The sequence below is a fragment of the Mustela putorius genome, unplaced genomic scaffold (genome assembly GCF_011764305.1).
Source record: "Mustela putorius furo isolate JIRA1106 unplaced genomic scaffold, ASM1176430v1.1 tig00000281_pilon_pilon_pilon, whole genome shotgun sequence".
Classification (NCBI taxonomy): domain Eukaryota; kingdom Metazoa; phylum Chordata; class Mammalia; order Carnivora; family Mustelidae; genus Mustela; species Mustela putorius.
Genome location: NW_025421343.1, coordinates 29,328,367 through 29,347,854, shown reverse-complemented (window position 1 = coordinate 29,347,854; position 19,488 = coordinate 29,328,367). Strand labels below are relative to the sequence as shown.

The window sequence follows — 19,488 nt, the reverse complement described above, 5'->3', positions numbered from 1 at the left end:
AGAGGCTTAAGCTGTGCTTTGCCTTCCATGAGAACTGAAATTATTTGGTAAGCGCTTGCTTTCTTTTTAGCTTCTAATTTTTCCCTATTTTATTTTGTACATGATATTTGTTTCAAGGTCAAAGGTTCCGTTACAGTTACTATGATGAATCCCAGGGGGAGATTTATAGATCCATTGAACATCTAGATAAAATGGTAAGTCTTTCAGGTGTGGGATTTTAATGCTCTAAGGTATTTTCTTTGATTTCAGATTAGTGATTCAAGACTTAATATGTTGAAATATACAGTGGACTAATAATTCCTTCCCTATCTTTTTTTAACTAAATGTGCAAAATATAATTTATAATCATATGAATATTGATTATAAAAATAATCCCTTTTCTATTAGTTGAAATTTCCTTTATCTTAATTTTATTTAATTAGTAAGACAAAGAATAATGTATAGATTTTTAGATGCTATTTGGGGGAGTGTCTCAGGTTTAGGGATGACAGGATACTAATGCCATTACTTATTTTTAAGCAGAAACAACCGTAGCAAATTTTAAGTTTATTTTATTATTATACTTTTTTGCCATTTGGACTTTCTTAAATGGTGTTTCATTTTGTTGTTTAAATAGAGAATTTAAAAATATGATTGTATTCTTACCTGGCCCAGTAGTACAACAGACACTGAATCCTGCTGTCATTTTCCTTAAAATAGTATGGTAGTTGGAGTAATTGTTTTCCTATTTGAAAAGTCATGCAGATCATTTTGTGTTTTTAAACTTATAAACAGAATATTAAATATAGGAGGTTTATCACTTACTGGCTTTGACTTTTGACAGATCATTTCAGTTCTCTAGTCCTCAAGTTGTCATCTTAAAGATGAGTCTTGAAATAGGTGGTCTCTAAATTGTCTTTAAATCTGTCAGACTTTAAGTCTGTTTTATGTTGAAATCAACTTTACCATTGTTTCAAAAGCTTTATGCATATGTTTTAGTACAAGACTATTTAGTCTAAAGTAGATAAAACATTTTATTGAGAAATCTGGATCTAAAACCATAGGTAGGTTATACCTTGTATATTTTATTAAAAGCCAAATGGAATGAATGCAAATTTAGTTACTCAGGAGATTTTCTTATATGTAGATTTTATCATATTTAAATTTATCTTATTACTTAGATCTAATTATAGCCTAATACTTTTACCTTTGGAATTTTGTTTGGACTTAATCTACTGACTTTTCTTTTGGATTTATGATGTCACGTCAGTCATTTAATCCTTTCCTGGCTTCTAGTTCTCATCTTACTTTTCTGAGGCATAATTCTCAGTTGCATCAGAAAACTTTTCTGATTATGTCATCATTTATTTTCTTCATGTAGCAAGTGGTTAATGGGTGTCTCCTAGTGTGTCTGGTACTGTGTGAAGTACTGAAGACATTAAGAAGATAAAACATTGTCTTTCACTTAATGGAACTTTCAATGCAGTCATTGAGCAGACTTAGAAGCTATTCTGATATGGAGCTGTAAGAGTTACTTAGGGCACATACTCTCCTTATTGTTCTGTGATGATGATATAGATGTGCCTACTTTAGGGCTTTGGCCCTTTTTGTATTTGACTGTCTGACTTTGTGGCTTTGCTCAGCTTTACCTTCCCAGCAAGATGCATTGACTACCCAGTTTAATTTTGCATCATACACTCCACCTTCTTAGCATTCCCAACGTACCTTACTTGCTGCAGTTTTTCTTTCAACAAACTAAATATTCTACTTATTTATTATAGTTTTGTTAGTCAGGATATTTATTTTGTTCTCCAGTGTATCCAGAGTGCTTAGAATAGTGATTAGAACATTAGTAGGTGCTCAGTAAATACTTTTCAAGTGAATGAAATAATGAATATAATCTTCCTATATACATAATTAAATTAAGTGAATACCCTAACTGTGATATGAGAAAGAAATAAGGGGAAAGTAATTTATGATAAACTAATAAATTTTTAATACTGTAAGGGCCCGAATTCTAACTATATTAGAAGACACTATGAAGTAGATGCTTACACATTGTATCATTACTATAACGGCTATCAATCCAAACCTAAACAGTTATGTTTGTGACTCCTATCACTAGGGTGCATTGCTGGGTGACTTGATTTTCCAAAATGGTGAGCAATTCCTAGTAAGGTTGTAAACTAAACAAAGTTCAGCCTTCCCTTACTTTATATGAATATGGCCATTCCTTGGAAATCTGTATATTAAAACCATGTAAAACTTATTAGTATTTATATATAAAATAGAGTTAAGGGTCTAGATAATTATTAGCAGGTTTTTTTTTTAAGATTTTATTTATTTATTTGACAGAGAGAGAGAGATCACAAGTAGGCCGAGAGGCAGGCAGAGAGAGAGGGAGAAGCAGGCTCCCCACTGAGCAGAGAGCCCAATATCGTGACCTGAGCCAAAGGCAGAGGCTTAACCCACTGAGCCACCCATGCGCCCAGGTTTTTCACCTATGTAGACAAGAGTATTATGGGATGAGAACAATTATTTGTGTGTGCGACTATCTTGTATTATAGGACAATCAACATGCCTGGATACCACCCACTAGTATCTTTTAATTATTGGGACACCCCAAAAATGTACCCATAGTTTTCCATTATACCCCTACAGTAAACAGTTGATCCATGACCTTACCCTATTTAAGTTTTCTTCTCAGTATTAATTACTGTGTGACTTACTTACTGTTGATTTGTTTGGTGATAACCTCTCCTATTAGACTGTAAGCTTCATGAGATCAGGATCTTTGTCCATTTTGTATCAGCCTTTCACTGGGTACTCAATATATGCGATTGTTGAGTGGATCAGTGGATGTATGGGCTGGGGGTAGGGGTGAGAAATGAAGCTAGAGGATCTAGAACAGGCTGTTTATTCATTTTAAGGGTTCTATTTTATTTTTTTGTCAGAGAGAGAAAGAGAGCGTATGCATGTACAAGCAGTGGGAGGGAGTGGCAGGCAGAGGGGAGAAGCAGGATCTTCGCTGAGTAAGGGGCTTGATGCAGTAATCCCAGGACCCTGGGATCACGACCTGAGCTAAAGGCAAATGCTTAACTGATTGAGCCACCCAGGCGTCCCTGGTTTTTTGGGAAGATTTTATTTTTATTTATTAGAGAGAGTGTGAGCACGAGCAGGACAGAAGGAGGGGGAGACACTACCCTGGTAGGGACCAGGGAGCCCTACACGGGGCTTAATTCCAGGACCCTGAGATTGTGACTGGAACCTAAGACAGACGCTTAACTGACTGAACTACCCAGGCATTCCTAGAACAGGCTGTTTAAAGGATATTAAATAGGAAAACGGTAAGATCAGATTGTATTTGAATAGCTCATACAGCTGCAATGTCACAGGTGGGTTGGAGGGAGGTCAAAGGAAAAATGAGTAGACCGTTTTGGTAATCCAGGTGACAAATGGTAATTCAGACAGTGGATGCGATGGTGATGGTGGAAGAGAGGGACGGAGTGGATATAATCAGTACATATAAGAGACAAAGTGATGATGGGACTTGGAGATTGACTGAACTTGCTGGGAAAGAAAGAATAACTCTTAAATGTCTGGCTTATGCTGCTGGTTGGGTATTGGTACTGTTCACTTAGATTTAAAGCCCAAGAAGATAGGACTGATATTTTAGGAGGTAGGGAAATCATAAATCACATTAAGAATATGTTATATTTGCTGTTGCCTTTAAGATATCCAAGTGGAGATGTCAAGTTGGCATTTGGATTTTCATTTTGCCAATTATTTTTTAGTGCATTTATAGTCCTAGGCATCATTGGAGTTAGGACAGTAAACACACACACTTACTCTTACTTACACTTACTTACAGAACTTTTATTCTAACAGGAGGAGATACATTAAAAAAAAAAAAAAGTAAGGATACATATACATATATATCCTTACTCGTTAAAAACGAATCACACACACACACATGTATATATGTTAGTTTCCAAAAGTGATGTGTGCTGTACAGAAAACACTGAAAGGATTTTGAAATAGTAAATGATTCAAGTGATTGGTGGTTAAGTGGTTGGAGAAAGACTGCCCTGAGGAGAAACATTAAACTGAGATAGAGATAAGAAGGACCAAACCAAGTAAAGATCAGAGGAAAGAGCATTCTGGACAAAAGGACCTGCCTGTGCGAAGTCCTTAAGATAGGCAAGAGGCTGGGTGTGAAGAAAAAAAAAAAGGCCAGTGTTGCAGGAGTATGGTAGATAAGGATAAGAGTGGTACAAGCTGTGGCAAGAGGGATAGGCAGAGGCCGGATAATGTAGGGCGTTATATTCCAGGATAAGAAATGCATGTAAGCACAAAGAAATGATGTAGTTACATTATTTTATTTTATTTTTTAAAATATTTTATTTATTTTTGAGAGAGAGAGCACAAGGTTGGTGGGGACAGAGGAAGAGGGAGAAGCAGACTGAGCCACCCGGGCACCCCTAGTTACATTACTTTAGAGGTCATTCAGAAGGGCTTTGCTACAGAATTGACTGTATTGGTTGTAAGTCTGGGGAAGAGGTCTGGAATAAGTTCAAGAGGTCTGGAGTTAAGTAAGTAAGGTGTAGATGGTCAGAGAGATTGTCTACTATAGTAATCCTTAACTTTGTCTTTACAATTTCAGTCACCCATGGGACTTTTTCAAAGTAGACTTGGTTCATAGTGCCCCTGGAGATGTGCCTTCTGGTAGTGTGGAAAGAGTCCCAACATCTTTTTATTCCTAAATTTGCTTTGTAGGTGAATTTGCACTGTCCTGCTATGGCCCCTAATCTGTTGAGTAGAACAAATTTCCTATTTATCTCCTCTTGCTTTCTGTTCAGCTCTTTAAATCATTTGCCAACTTTAATTAGGCAGCATTTAATTTTGCACACGTAAAAATTTGTAAATCCGTGAATTAATGCTTTTAGCACAGAGAGGTGTTTTGTCTAAAATATTAGTTTACCTGGTATTCTCAAGTCACTGAACATAATAGCATCCTTTGGAACTCTTTAGAACTGTGGTCACATTTAAACACTTTAGTATTATTTTACTAATTATTCTATGCGTTATATATAAACATCCATACTTAACTATTCTTTTAGCCTTTCTTCTAATGCTATATTGATAGCTTATATTAAGAGGACTAGCTTTACTTACCTTTCTTGAGGCATATTTTTATTAGACAGATACACCTTGGTTTCTTACTTTGGAGCAGAGCAAAAAGGGTAACAATTACCCATTGGCATGATTCTCATAATTCTATAGTTATTGCTTTTTGGTAGCTTCTAAGTCTTTGAAATCAGAAATTTTTGCTCACAAAGGGTACACAGAACCAGTAAGTTTAATATTGACTTCTAAATCTGCATCTGATTTACCTTACTTTAGATGTCCAAAATTGGGGCATAATTTTAAAATTTTTATTTAGTCTGGAATATAATTTCTGAATATTAAGTATTTGCTTCTTGTTAACACATTTGAATTTAATATTTGATATAATATTTGACTTGGAGTCAGATTTTTGTGGTCCCTTTCTGTTTATATATAGAATTTTTAAATGGTTCATAAGTGTTCTGTTCTTTTATTAGCCTGTTCTTAATTCAAGTTGTAAGTCACTTCTGGGGGTTAAAGTGGATTAAAATAATAAGATTGGATAGGTCTATACATATAGTCATGTATGTATGTTTATATATATGTGTGTTTTTATATATATATGTACACTCACTATTAAACTCTTATATACTGGGTTTTCTTAATTGATTTATATAACCAAATGGTGACTGTCCCTCTGTATATTCCTTTTCTAAAGTGCCATTTTATGTTATAAATAATTTCATTCATTTGAGAACCAGTATCTTAGTTTCTATATGCAATCTTTTCAGAGCAAATATAATTGGAAGTGTTCTCTGTATAAAGTATTAAAACATGTTATCAGTTCTGAATTGTAATTATTACACATTTTGAAAGTTTTATAGGATGAAAAATTATTTAGGTATAAAATCTTAGGTATAGTCTTTTCAAAATTAGTATGTTAATTAGTTTTAGCTCTTTTTTTTTTTTTGTTATCAGGAAAGTCTTATTAAATAGAGTTACTAAAATAAGTAAAAGTGTTTCTAGTTTCCAAAGCAAAATAAAAATAGCTGTTCCTCTTATTATAAAATAATTACGTCTCTAGCATTTGACTATCTTGGAATCAAGTTATGTGAAAAAAAAAATATGTAAAGAAAAATATATAGGAAAATAAACTGCATCTTCCAAATGTTGTAAGTGGGGAAAAAAGTGACTAGTTACAGGAGAGTCTAAAAGTGTTATATTAGTATTGGCTGCTGATCATGTTTTTGGTAATTAGAACTTTGTAATTTCAGTAATTACAAAGCAGAACTTATTTTAAGACATTCATTTTTGTGAACTTTTGATATTACATACTGGAAACATTAACTGTACTTAAGTACATACATATATGTTTTATATGTATATCATATAATCATTTTTTTTTCCGGGCCACTTTTGATATAGACCAATGTTTCATTATGGACATTGCCAAATTACTTATGATTTGGCAAAGAGAGTCTGAAAATGTCATTGTAGTCATCCTTACGATATGTTTTCCTTCCAAATTTATTAGTAGTCACTTCATTTAATTTGAACTTCAGCTACCATTCTTTCTTTCAACTCTTTTGAAAGTGAAATTGTTCAGATTTGTGTACTTGTACTTCTTTCTCAAACTCAAGGCAATAGTTTCTTTAGTAGTCTTTGATATAAGGTTTTATAATATCATCTTTTAAGATAGCTACGAGATAGCTAAAAAGCTATATTGCTTTTTAGCACTGCTATCTTTAGGGTGACTTTTTTTTTCCCATAAAATTTCTTTGACTGTAAGATTTCTCTTGATGCCTCTTACCGAAAGCAGAATATTTCCTTTTCCCACCTTGTCAACCTAAATGTACATCCATCTCTCCAACATAAATATATATCCTTACTTTAAAAAATGAGGCCTACTCACAACATAATATGGTGATTAATTAAGTGTTCATAATAAAAAGACCTATGGTTCTAGTTCTAATTTCTTAAAGTCCTCTAAAATAGTTTTGTTTCTTTTTTGTGTTTGTTACTATAGATGGAGATTACTGCTGGTGATAGTATTTAAAATTAAATTTAAATTAAATATTTTATAATGTATAAACTTTTAAAAAATTTTTTAAAAGATTTTATTTATTTATTTGAGAGAAAGAGAGAGCATAGAGGGGAAGTGAGAGGGAGAAACAGACTCCCTGCTGAACAGGAAGCCCCATTTCAGGCTTGATCCCAGGATCCTAAGATCATAACCTGAGCTGAAGGCAGACGCTTCACCAACTGAGCCGCCCAGGTGTCCCTATATATAAACTTTTTTAAAAGGGAGGATCTTTGTTGTCTTATCAGAGTTCTGAATTTGCAGCTCTATCAGTTAAAATTGCTCAGTTTAGGATTGTCACTTGGGATTTAACATTACGAGCTTTCACTTATTGCTTAAAGAGTCAGCATAATGATGGATTCCCTCTGCTCTTGTTCCCCCTCACAGTACAAAGTTAGCTTTCAATCTGAGGATTTCTTGCTGAAGCCCCTAAATTTCTCAGAAACCCAAATCATGATGGATATTGGCTTTTGGTGTTTATGATATCTGCTTTTTATCTTAGATCTTCACTGCTTCATATTGGATTTAAGTTCATGTGAACAGATTCTCAATATGCTAGGCCATAGGTAAGATTTTCATCACCAGGACTTCAGGTTCACTGATCAAGTATTTTAAGTAATAGAAGAGTTAACTAAGCTTAGTGGGGAAGTACTTTGTTTCTTCATCTTGAAATTTTGGCTGTTGGCAGTAGTATCAAATTAACATTTTCATCTTCTTGAAATTTTGGTAACTATGATTTAAAAGTTGTTAACATCAAGATATAAATATATACAAAAGTATATTTGCCAGTGTTCTGTATTACTTAATAGATGCCCTGTCTCTCATTATGATTATTGCTATTGTTTGCGTACTTCGTGAATTTTCCAATTGGAGAATTTCAACTCTTGAGAAAAGCCTTATTTTTTCTCTATATCCCTTCTTTATAAAACTGCATACATGTTCACTATCTTTATTTGTCAGAGAATGTTTGTAGTGGAATAGATTCTTGCCCTAGTAGGTACAGAATACACTTTAGGGGATTAAATATTTAAACTTTATCCCTTAATTTCCATCATCTCAATTTTTTCTTTACCTCATTGTCATTTAACCATTATATCTTAATTCCAAACACTTTATTTGGTAGTGTCTTCTCTACATTCATAACTTTATTTTATATCTTTCTATATGAAATTTCTTGAATTCTTTGTTTTTAACAAATTTGATCATTAGTTTTCCTGTCTTTGAATTCTTCATGTCAGCATATGAATGTGGTAAGTTTGTTCAAAATGTACTTTAAGATTTTAACATTAACATGTACCTCAGAACCTCAGTGTCACATAATGTATTAATGAGTAGAGTTCTATTTAAGGTAAGCTGTCCTAGACTTCATCCAAGAACGTTAAAAGTTCTCTTAAAATGTGTGTACCAATTATAGCTGTGAGAGTATTTAAATGATTGTTAGTATGTCTCTTATGCTGCATGAAGCAGACTAGTGAGTGAGAAAGAGCCTCAGATTAGAAATTCAGAGGCAAGCTTTTAACCTTATTTATGCCTCAGTTCCTTCATTTTTAGGGAGTTATATCTTGATTGTCCATATGTGTGGAAGAGATTTGTGTAACTCCATTGCTGCGTTACTGCTAGGTTTAGAAATATACTGTGTGATATTCTTTGAACCAGAATTATGGTACTAATTATTTATCTTAGGTTTAATTTTTAAGTTTGTTCATATTTCTCTGAATCTGCACCAAATGTCACTGGAGACTATTGACTTGGAAGCCTCCTAGTTTGCAGGGGAAAACAGCTTAGCATTAAAAACTGATTGTGGACAAGTCTAGAGTGACTAATTGATGTGCAGTCAATTGAAAGTTGATTACATGCACATACCTGTCTTTTCCTGTTTGCAGGAAAGTATGATGATGTTTATGAATGACTTGAATGCTCTGAAAACAGGTTCTTTATAAAATTAAATTTTGATGCCACCACTGCAGTATTTTTATGTCACCTACTGATTACTATCATTTTTCAGATGAGTGTTCATCTGATTACTCTAGGTACTTTTCCACTGCGGTTGTTTTAAAACATGTTGAAATATAATTTAAAAACCACACAAAATTTATCAGTTGATTCCCTAGTTAAACCACCATTTACATTTCTCTCAGAATATGTTAATCTGGTTTATAGAACACTAATGTAAAACATTTTACCTGAATAAGAAACAAGGTAAGATAATTGGTGAATGAATGCGTGAGAATCATTGATTTATTTGCTTGATTAAAATTGCTTTGTATTATGAACACATTATTTGAATGCATTTACAGGGTATGGAATTTAGTGTGAATAAATGTCCAAGTCATAGTGGTTGTTTTAATAGTAGTCCTAAAATTTTTTGATCCTGAATTAAAATCTTAAAAATAAAGCATTCCAGTTGAAAGTATAAAGAGATAAAAAGGTTTCTTTCTTTCTTCTTTTTTTTAAAGATTTATTTACTTATTTGAGAGAGAGCATAAGCGAGAAGGGAGGGCGGGAAAGGACAGAGGAAGAGGATCTCAAGCAGACTTCCTGCTGAGTGCAGAGCCCATGGCCAGGCCCATTTCCGGGACTCTGAGATCATGACCTGAGCCAAAACTAAGAGACGCTCAGCTGACTGAGCCACCCAGGCACCCCAAGAGATAAAAAGCTTTTAAGATAATTTGGCTTTCCATTATTTTGCTTACATGAATAAAGTTATTTGTTACTGGGAGACAGGCCAATACTTTATTTTAAAAAGTTCATAAAAGTTCTATTTTGCTTAAGCATTTATCTTTTATGAGCTTTAAGTTAATTAAAACTATGTTGACATTTTTCTTCGTGGTATCTTCTTTTTATCATGTGCTGATAATTCAGAATGCCTTACACACTGTTATTTAAGTGTATGTTATGGAATTAGCTAAGTTATAGTAAACTCTTAACTATTTATGCCAGTGGTAGGAGGAATATGATGGTTATGAAAAAAAACCCCGCCATATAGCAAAGTTAATTTTTTTTTTTTTTTTTAAAGATTTTATTTATTTATTTGACACAGAGAGATCACAAGCAGACAGAGAGAGAGGAGGAAGCAGGCTCCCTGCTGAGTAGAGAGCCTGATGTGGGGCTCGATCCCAGGACTCTGAGATCATGACCTGAGCCGAAGGCAGCGGCTTAACCCACTGAGCCACCCAGGCGCCCGCAAAGTTAATTTTTGCAATAGATTTACTTTTGTAAATACATTTATAGAAGAAAAATGTAAAATTGTGACATGTTAAGGGTTGTGAGCTAATTGGTAATTGGTGATGGTGGTGTGGAAACATAGTCAGAAAAAACTAAACTGAGGACTGAAAGTTTTCTGTTAATCAAGTGTACATATTGGTTAGAGCTAACCATAATGAGATTACTTTTGATGAATGAGTTTGATATTTCACAAGGATTATTTAATATATTTTCTTTACTTCTCCTTAATTGAAAAATTATGTTTAGCTCTAAGTAACAGTTTTAAAATGTAATTAGGAAATAATAAATTGTGTACTTTTTCTTTTTCTTTCATTTTCTTTTTCTCTTCTTTTTTTAGGGTATGAGTATTATAGAACAACTAGACCCTGTATCTTTTAGCAATTACTTGAAGAAATACCATAATACTATATGTGGAAGACATCCCATTGGGGTGTTATTAAATGTGAGTATCCTTAGGAAGTCTTGATTTCTAGCATTTGATTCTATGATGTTTCAAAATGTCTTAATTGTTATCATCTGTGATACCTTATTGATGAATATTGCTTTTAGGTAACTTTTTTTTTTTCTAGTATCTTTAAGATAATTTAGCTTTTTGTTATTTTGCTTACATGAATAAAGTTATTTGTTACTGGGAGATAGGCCAGTACTTTCTTTTAAATACAGAAAAATTATTTAGAATAGAAACCTACTTTTTCTCTTGACTCACAGCCAGTTCCAGTATGTTCTTTACAAATATAAATCAAAGTAACCTCTGGTAATAAGTAACCTTATTAATTTTTTTGTTTTATTTAATGTTCTAGACTTTATTAAAAATAAATGGAAAATTCTGTTCTTGAACTTCAGATATTCATAATTTAGTAACATGAGACAGATTGTGTGTGATGTTTTTCTCTTTACAACAAAAACAGTATTTCATGTAAATAATAGTAAGAGGCAGAAGTTTTGGGCAGCTGGATTTTTGAAAGAGATAATAATATTCATTTTTCCTGTAATAAATAAAACAGTATGGCTTTCCTAAAAGAAAATGTGAGACTTTTTCATAGAGAAGAAAGTGTGTGTATATTCAGGAATGGGAGGAGGAAGCAATAATGCCTTCATTGTTTGGGGAGGCAGAGAAATAATGGAGAAGGTAATGTTAGTATAGAATAGAACCTATCCTACAGTGTTAGTTCACTAACACTAATTTGAAAGATAGTACATTGTGGATTTTTAGGAATGATTTCTTTTAAGCAGTATTGACTGGAAGTAAAGTCTGTTCAGGGCTTAATCTAATTCTTGAAATTTAACCTAGGTAAGCTACACTAATTTCCTAAATTGGAAATTTAGATTGGATCAAATAAAATTTTAATAAAATAAATGATGAACCAATCTACAATTAAAGTAAAAATTGTGGTTTACCCCTTAGATCTGGAAATTAATTTATATTTATTTCACATTTAGTCAAAGTTAGACAAAGAAGAGACCAGGATTTCATGACAGAAGTGGCTATGATTTGGTTTAGAGAAAAGAGAGAAAGGTCCATGTTTCTTGAAGTGGCTTTGTTAAATATAACAAGGGTAGGGTGGGAGATGACTGATATTTATCAAGAAGTCAGATTAGGGGAAATTCTTTGAAAGAATGAAGTAAGGAACTCCTTTTTCCTGTTTAATAATGTGCGAAAAGAAGCTCAAGAAACAAATCAAGAGCAGAGTAAAAAATCTAGGCTTCAGCTGTGAAGTGGGCAGAGTTAAGACACCAACACAGAGGTATTTACTTTTTATATGAGGACTGTCGTAACCAGTTTTTTTTCCCCCCCTAGGCTATCACAGAGCTCCAGAAGAATGGAATGAATATGAGCTTTTCCTTTTTGAATTATGCCCAGTCAAGCCAGTGTAGAAACTGGCAAGACAGCTCAGTGAGTTATGCAGCGGGAGCACTCACGGTCCACTGAAGCTCTGAATCCTCAGGGATGCCACCTGCACATACTCATTCTCTGTCCGGGGTCCCCGCCTAGCCCTTACCAAGATACTGGTCCTGGTTTGGGGGGATTCTGAAACCTCAAACTAATAGAACTTTCTTCTCTTCTTTTCTAGTAGGTGTAGTCCTTCCTTAATTTCAACTCATTAAAAAATGCTTTATAGTTTAGGGCAGTGGAAGGAAGGCTGGCATCAAAATATTTTGATCAAAAAGGATGGCAATGTAAAGGCCCAGTTGTGGCAGACAGTTTGTTGAAAGTAACTTGTAAAGCATTTACCATATCCTAAATTTGCACTCTTTGCAGACTTGTGCACATATATTCCGCTTTCAGAATAGTTTTGCAAATTGTACACAAACAAACAAAAAAAGGGTGGAAGCTTTTTAATAAAGAAATTGCATTTATAAATGATCTGTATTAGAATATAATAAATCTCCAATTATAGTCAATTACTACCCGTGTTGTACAACAGATACCTTCTATTTTAGTTGCTAATAAAGGGCTACACAACTCAAAATAGTCTGATTTAAACTTATTGCTCTGTGGTACCTACGAAAATTGTTTTTTTTATTAATTCCATCTCAGAATTTTTATGTTAAAAGTGGTAAACTTCAGCTCATGTAAAAACTATGTTAGGATGTATTTTATATTTTACATATTTATGTGATTTTTTTATCACAGACATTAGAATCGTATTTTGAAGTTAGCTTTTAAAATTACATACAGTTTGGCTTTTTGTGTGTGACATCACTTTGTGTCATTACTATATTATATATAGAATATAAATTCAAGATTGGTAAAAGAACAGATATAGTCCTTTCCTTCAAAGATCGTGTTTGATAGGCAGTAGTCTGCAAATGAGGAAATATTGAAGAGTGTTCTTAGTGATTTTCAAATCATTGCAGACTGTATACTACTGCTGTGCTTTTTTAATGCTTTAAACAATTTGACTCTCTTACTTAAATTTTTAGCAAGAAATCATTAACAGTAACAAAAACAAAACAAAACAAAAAACCACTGGATTTTCTTATAGTTCTACAAATTTTTTGTCATGATTTTTGGTGCGGCTCTTCCAACTAAAATAATGGTATGGTGTTGTATTTCTTTTTTTAGCATAGACCATTTCTAGTCACTTTGGGGGGAAAATATATATATAATCTGATTAGGTAATTATTGGCCACCATGCATGTAGTAGATTATATCTATTTCAACCTAACATTGGGTATCTACATTACATTGGAGAGCATTTGTATCTTCAGTGTGATGCCGGAATAGCACAATTTTTAGACGCCTTGCACCAATTTTATTTAAAGATTTGCATTTCTTGTTTACTAAATATCAACTTTCTATACTCAAGAATTGAGAAAAAATAAAAAATAATGTTATCTTTTGGATTCAAAATTATCCACCTATACATGTGTGGAAATTATACTCTTACATATTAATGATTTATTTCCCATCACTTAGGTATACTTTTGAGTACTATAAATATTTATTCCTTATTTATTATATAGACTATAAAAATTTCAAAATTGACTAGAGTGAATTTTTATTATTTTCTGAGTATAAAACTGATACATGATTATTATAGAAAATTTAGAAAGTACTGAAAAGGATAAAGAAGAGAAAAAAATCTGCAATTTCACTATCCAGAGATAACACTGTTAATATTTTTTGTATTTCCTCTCAGTCTCTGTCTATGCTATTTATATGTATGAGTGTGTATATGTGTTTGTGTGTGTGCATAATAACAAATTGAGATTATACTGACCATATAGTTGTATACCCTACTTTTTATAACTTCCTAAGTACTTCCCCATGTCTTTGAAAATGTGATTTAAAAAAAAATGGCTGCCTAATATTTTATTGTATGAATACATACACCATGACTGAACCAGTTCTTTCTTTGGATATTAGATTGTTTCTAAGATTTCACAATTATAAATAATAGTGGGATGGACTTCATAAAACTGTAAAATTTGAAATCTATAATAGATTAGTTCTTTAGGTTATATTCCTGGGAATGGGATAATTGGTTTCAATGGTGAGAACTTTTTAGGCACTTTAAAATATGGCCAAATTACCCTTCAGAAAATTTGTACCAAATTGGCAATACGTGAGTATCCATCATACTGCCCCTTCTCCACTATTGATTATTATTTTTTTTAATTTTGAGCATTTGTTAAGGATATAATTGGTTGTTCTTTTCATCATTCTGATAATTGGCTTTACCATCAATCAGTTTTTTTCCTTCTGTGATTTTGTAGTTGGTTGATTAGTAAAAAACACAAGAGGTTTGCTTAGGCTGAGTGGGCTCTATGCCCCTGTGAATATGTTTACTGTACATTTAAAACTCTAGACTATTTCAACATCAGTCCACCCTTTTCTAGAATATGAGCATGTCTTTTATACTCAATCTTGAAGTAGAAAGAGTTCCAAAGTGAGAGTTGAGTACTGAGTTCTAGTTCTATCTGTGCCAATAATTAGTTCTCTTGCATAAATACTTCATGTTTTATTGAGACATTGTCATCTATAAAATGTGGGGTGATCTTTTAAGCACATTCTGTAATGTTAAAAAGCTACATGATGAAATTAGATTAGATGTTTTATCTTGATTTCAACTCTACAAACATAAAAATGAAAGTCTTTTTTTAACACAAAAGGGAAATTAATTTGCATTATTTAATGCAGTTAGTATTACCTAAATTGTTAAACTTAAGCTTTTCTACTTTCAGTGCCTTAAAAGTGTTTTGTATTTGAAATCTAAAATGTAAAGGAGATTATTCTGTGGTTCTGTACAGTTTCTTCTTTATTACATGCATTCGAGTTACTTGCAGCAACTTTTTTTTTAACCGTAGATTGCACAGAGCATTATGTTCATGGATTCTTCACTATTCTACTAGTGAGTCCTTGACACATGTATGTTAAAGATTAGCTCAGTGAGCAGGTAAGTGAATGCTTTGTCTTGGGTGGGCAACAAATCCTTCATACAGAGTAGGATAAAGGACTATTCAGATATTCCAATATTCATATTTAGATATTCCAGTATGGGTGGTCGGTCCTGAGTTAGTCGCTGATTATTGTTGCAGGTCACAAAGTTTTCTTTAGTAGTCAGTAGTTCATTGCCCTAGATAAGAGGTTGGCCAATGTTTTGTGTGAAAGACCAGATACTAAGTATTTTGGGTTTTCTAGGCCGTATGGTCTCTGTTTCAACTATTCATCTTTGCCATTGTAACACAGAAGCAGCCACAGGCAATGGGTACACAAGTGGGTGTGGCTGTTGTTTGACTGAACCGTCAAACTCTGTTTACACAAAAAGATAGCCCGATATGGTCCATGGACCATGGACCCTGTCCTAGATGGTGGTATAGTTTACTTATAGTTCAAATTATTGTCTAGTAATTTAAACTGCAACAAATGATTGTAAGTGTCTACTTTTTTAACCCCTCTTAATTTGATGTAGTCTACTTGACTGGGTTTGAATGTTTTTTGAAATTATAAAGGGAAATGGGAAGTGTGTAAAGAAAAATAGGAAGTCTTAGGAACTAGTGTTTAAAGCACTTTGAAGCCCTTTTATTTGCTGAATCCCACTGGGAGGTTTGCTTTGCTGCTATAAATTAATTAAAGGAATGATGAGATTGTGATTAGTTGTTGCAAATTATAGAAATTATTCTAAGCACTTGGCTACCTACACAGTACTAGAGGATGGATGCGATTAACCTTTGTCCTTGAGTATTCTAGGACATAAACCAGTGATTTAAGAGAATCTGTGAAATGAGAGACTCTCTTTTGCCATGTGAAGACTTTGGAAAAATAACTACCATCTTCCATCACTGTCCCTTAATATTTAGCCCTGTAGCCCCAAACCCCAATATTTAGGAAGGACATAAACTGAGAATAAAAGAGTTATTTAGCTTAAACAACTTTAAGTTGATGGAAAAGTTACTACACTCTTCTGTTCTCATTTACTCGGGATCAGTTGGGAAGTACTATGGTATGGTTGCTGAAAGATATAATGTGGTTAGGGAACTAGTACTGATTGGCAGGCGTGCATTCTGACATTCAGGCTAAAGCTTTAATGTTATTGTGTTAAATTCTAAGGGCCACCTATTAAGAGCGATGATGAACTATAGTGTTCATAGGGAGGCATCTGGAATGATGAAAGGCCTGAATGCTAGGAGAGTGGGATGCAATCAAAGAAATTGGCAATATTCATTTTGGAGAAGATACATCTAAAGAGAGGGAGTGTTTTATTTTGTTTTCAAATATTTGGGTGACTACCATGTGTAGGAGGAATAGAATTGTTCTGTGTTGTTCTAGATGGAAAAATTAAGAAATGGAAGTTTCTGGTTCTACATTTGATGTTCTATATGAGAATTTCCAAATGCAGATAAGCTGTGTCCTCAAAAAACATTGGAAGTCCTCAAAAGCTAGATCAGTGGTTTTCAGAGTAGTATCCTGTGCTGTCAGCATCAGCATCTCCTGGGTATATTATTGGTGTTATCTAAAATTATGGAACACCAAGCTGGAAAAAAGCTAATGGAATTAGTACAAATAAAATGGAATTTATTTCATGTGTATAAAACTATTAAGGCCAATAATTTTTAAATAAAAATCAGTTTGATCATTTAACTCTAACTTTCAACATAGATGATAAATTGATGATTGTTACCTATTAGTGGTGGAACAGTGGACCTTTAGAATAAAAATATACTTTTGTTTTAGTTAAAACATTTAAATACAAGCTAGAAGTTTCTATTTACTAAAATGAATTTAAGTTGGTCTTCAAATCAGTGACTTTACTTTTTTAAACAGGTGCTTCTTGAACATTCAAACAGAGCCATATCTGTAGCAGAAAAGTATATTAAAGGAGCTTGCTATTTTTTACCTGTTAATGTCAGAATATTAGGAAGGCAACCAAGAGGAGCTGGCAGATACATTCTGCCTTTTATCTCTTACCCTGTAAATACAACTGAGTGGAGTGTCACACTGTGATCACTGACTGTGCTCTACATTTGGTAATACTGGTAACTGAGACTTTTGCCTTTTCAAAGTCACTGTTGTGGTTGGAATTTGTTTGCCTGTCTGAGTTTATTGATACATGCTGCTCCTTGGGGTACTATGTGAATAATTTTAGAGTTTTAGATTTGTCATTTATTTAAAGGTTCTCTGGGAATTTCAGAGTGGCTTGTGCCCAAGATGTATCACATTAATTATATATGTGTGTGTGTTTAATTCTAATATAAGGTTTTGGCCTTCATACTATAAAATAATAGGAAAAAACCTTAAAAGCCAGTTCTTCTGATTTTGAAAGCCATGATATAATATAATTGGCTTTTCATAATAAATTGTATGTTATGTTCAAATGTATATTTCATGCTGTATAGTGAGGTTGTAACTTTACTACTTGTAGTCCTGTTTCTTTCCTGTCATCCTAATAATGAAACCAAAGAGCATATAAATACCATTATTAAGCTATTGAAGGCCAAATGTACTTGGCTATGAGCAAGACCTGAGTTCTGGTCGTTACATCTGCCAGTGCAGCTTTTGGAAAATATTTTAATTTTTCTGATCATAATATTCTCTGAATGTGATGTTATCTACATTTAAGTAAAATGTACTAAAATATGATGAAAACTAAAAAACCTAGAATAATATATGAATGACATGAATGACAGAGTTTGGTGAGTTTTTAAATTAAATGCTTAGACTATTGAACTAGACTTTAATAAAAGAATTTTTAGCTTAACAATTTTATAAATGGAAATTTTTTTCTAAGAAGTTTTCTTTCCATTTAAAGTTTATCCATTCATATCTAACATAGTAGACGTTCAGCTGTATTTGTTCAATTTTGGTGAATTTTAAAGCAAGGAGACCAAAAGGCAATCTTCATATGGAGTGTTTTCTTAAAGACAGGAAAGCATAAACCTTTTAATTGGGAACACTTTTAATTGGCTTTTTCCATTTTCAGTTTTCAATTGTGGAAACCAGCTTCCTTACTAATTTTAAAAGTTGGTAGAATTTAATATTCCTAGGCTCTTTGTAGGGCCAAATGAAATGAATGGTAGTGTAAGTGATCCATCCCATGGTTCTCAGCTCATATTTTGCAGGATCTTTTGATGTTTACTGGCATTTAAAAATGGTATAAAGTTTTAAAAACAATTAAAATCAGTTTTAGCTGATTCTTGCCCTAGTGACATGTTCAGCTAACTCTCAAGTAGAAAGATACTGTGAACTCTTTTTCATTGGAATTTATTTTCAGATTTGCTGATAAGTTGCCATTGATTTCCTGGAACAAGTCACTCTTCTTTCCTAGAGCAGAGTTTATTCCCTTATTAACATGAGTTAGAATTGAATATTAGAACTCCTTTCCACCTTTGACTTTTTTTGTGAAAATAATAAGATACCTTATTTAATGTATGGTACTTTTAAAAGTTTTTTTTTAAGTTTCACAACTTTTTTCTTTCCTCTTAATCTCAACAATAACTAGGCCAGACATTATTGCCTTATTTTTACTGGTAGAGAACCTGAGGTAGGCCCATACAAATAATATGACTTAACCTAAGTTGGTATGGCTAGTTAGTATCAAAGTGAAGGACAAAAATTCAGGTTCTTTAATTTTCAGTCTATTACAGATGCTATACCATATTTTTACTCCTGTGTTTTGTTTTTGGTGCTGACAAAGGTATGTTGAATTCAAATAGTGTTGGGATTTTGCAACTTCAGTAAAAATGGGAGTCATTCATGTACATGTCTACTTTAATTTAGGTAAAAACAGACCTCTTTTGGTGGATTAAAGTACTCCATACTTTTATTACTTCTGAAGATGTCTATTTTCTTTTCTTGGAAGGGCTAAACATTCTTTTTTGTTGCTTATATAAAATGCACTGCTGCTTTGTAATGGGACATTGACAAAATGAAATTTAAGATATTGTTTGGTATGTGAGTTGCTGATAGTGAGTTTTTGCAGCAGACACTTGGCTCTCACCCTTTCAGTCCATGCATTAAGTGTCCTGCAAGCACCTGCGACTCTGCCGTGGATTTTCTTACCTACACACAGAGCAGATTGGAAGTGCTAGGAAGATAATGCCTGGGGAGCAGCCCTCAGCCAGTGATGGATGGGAGTTGGAGGATAATTACTCTA

The 19,488-nt window shown here is 33.1% G+C and overlaps 1 protein-coding gene across 3 annotated transcripts in view; it reads left to right on the top strand.

The window, feature by feature from the left end:
- MEMO1 (mediator of cell motility 1) overlaps positions 1–12,861 on the top strand; it is a 116,387-nt gene extending 103,526 nt beyond the window's left edge. For all 3 annotated transcript variants that reach the window (XM_045079276.1, XM_045079275.1, XM_045079277.1), the window contains 3 exons: positions 118–194; positions 10,728–10,832; positions 12,189–12,861. In XM_045079276.1, the coding sequence (XP_044935211.1) occupies positions 118–194; positions 10,728–10,832; positions 12,189–12,320 (314 nt within the window). In that variant the 3' untranslated portion in view covers positions 12,321–12,861. The remainder of the gene's footprint in view (positions 1–117; positions 195–10,727; positions 10,833–12,188) is intronic.
- The last annotated feature ends 6,627 nt before the right edge of the window (positions 12,862–19,488 follow it).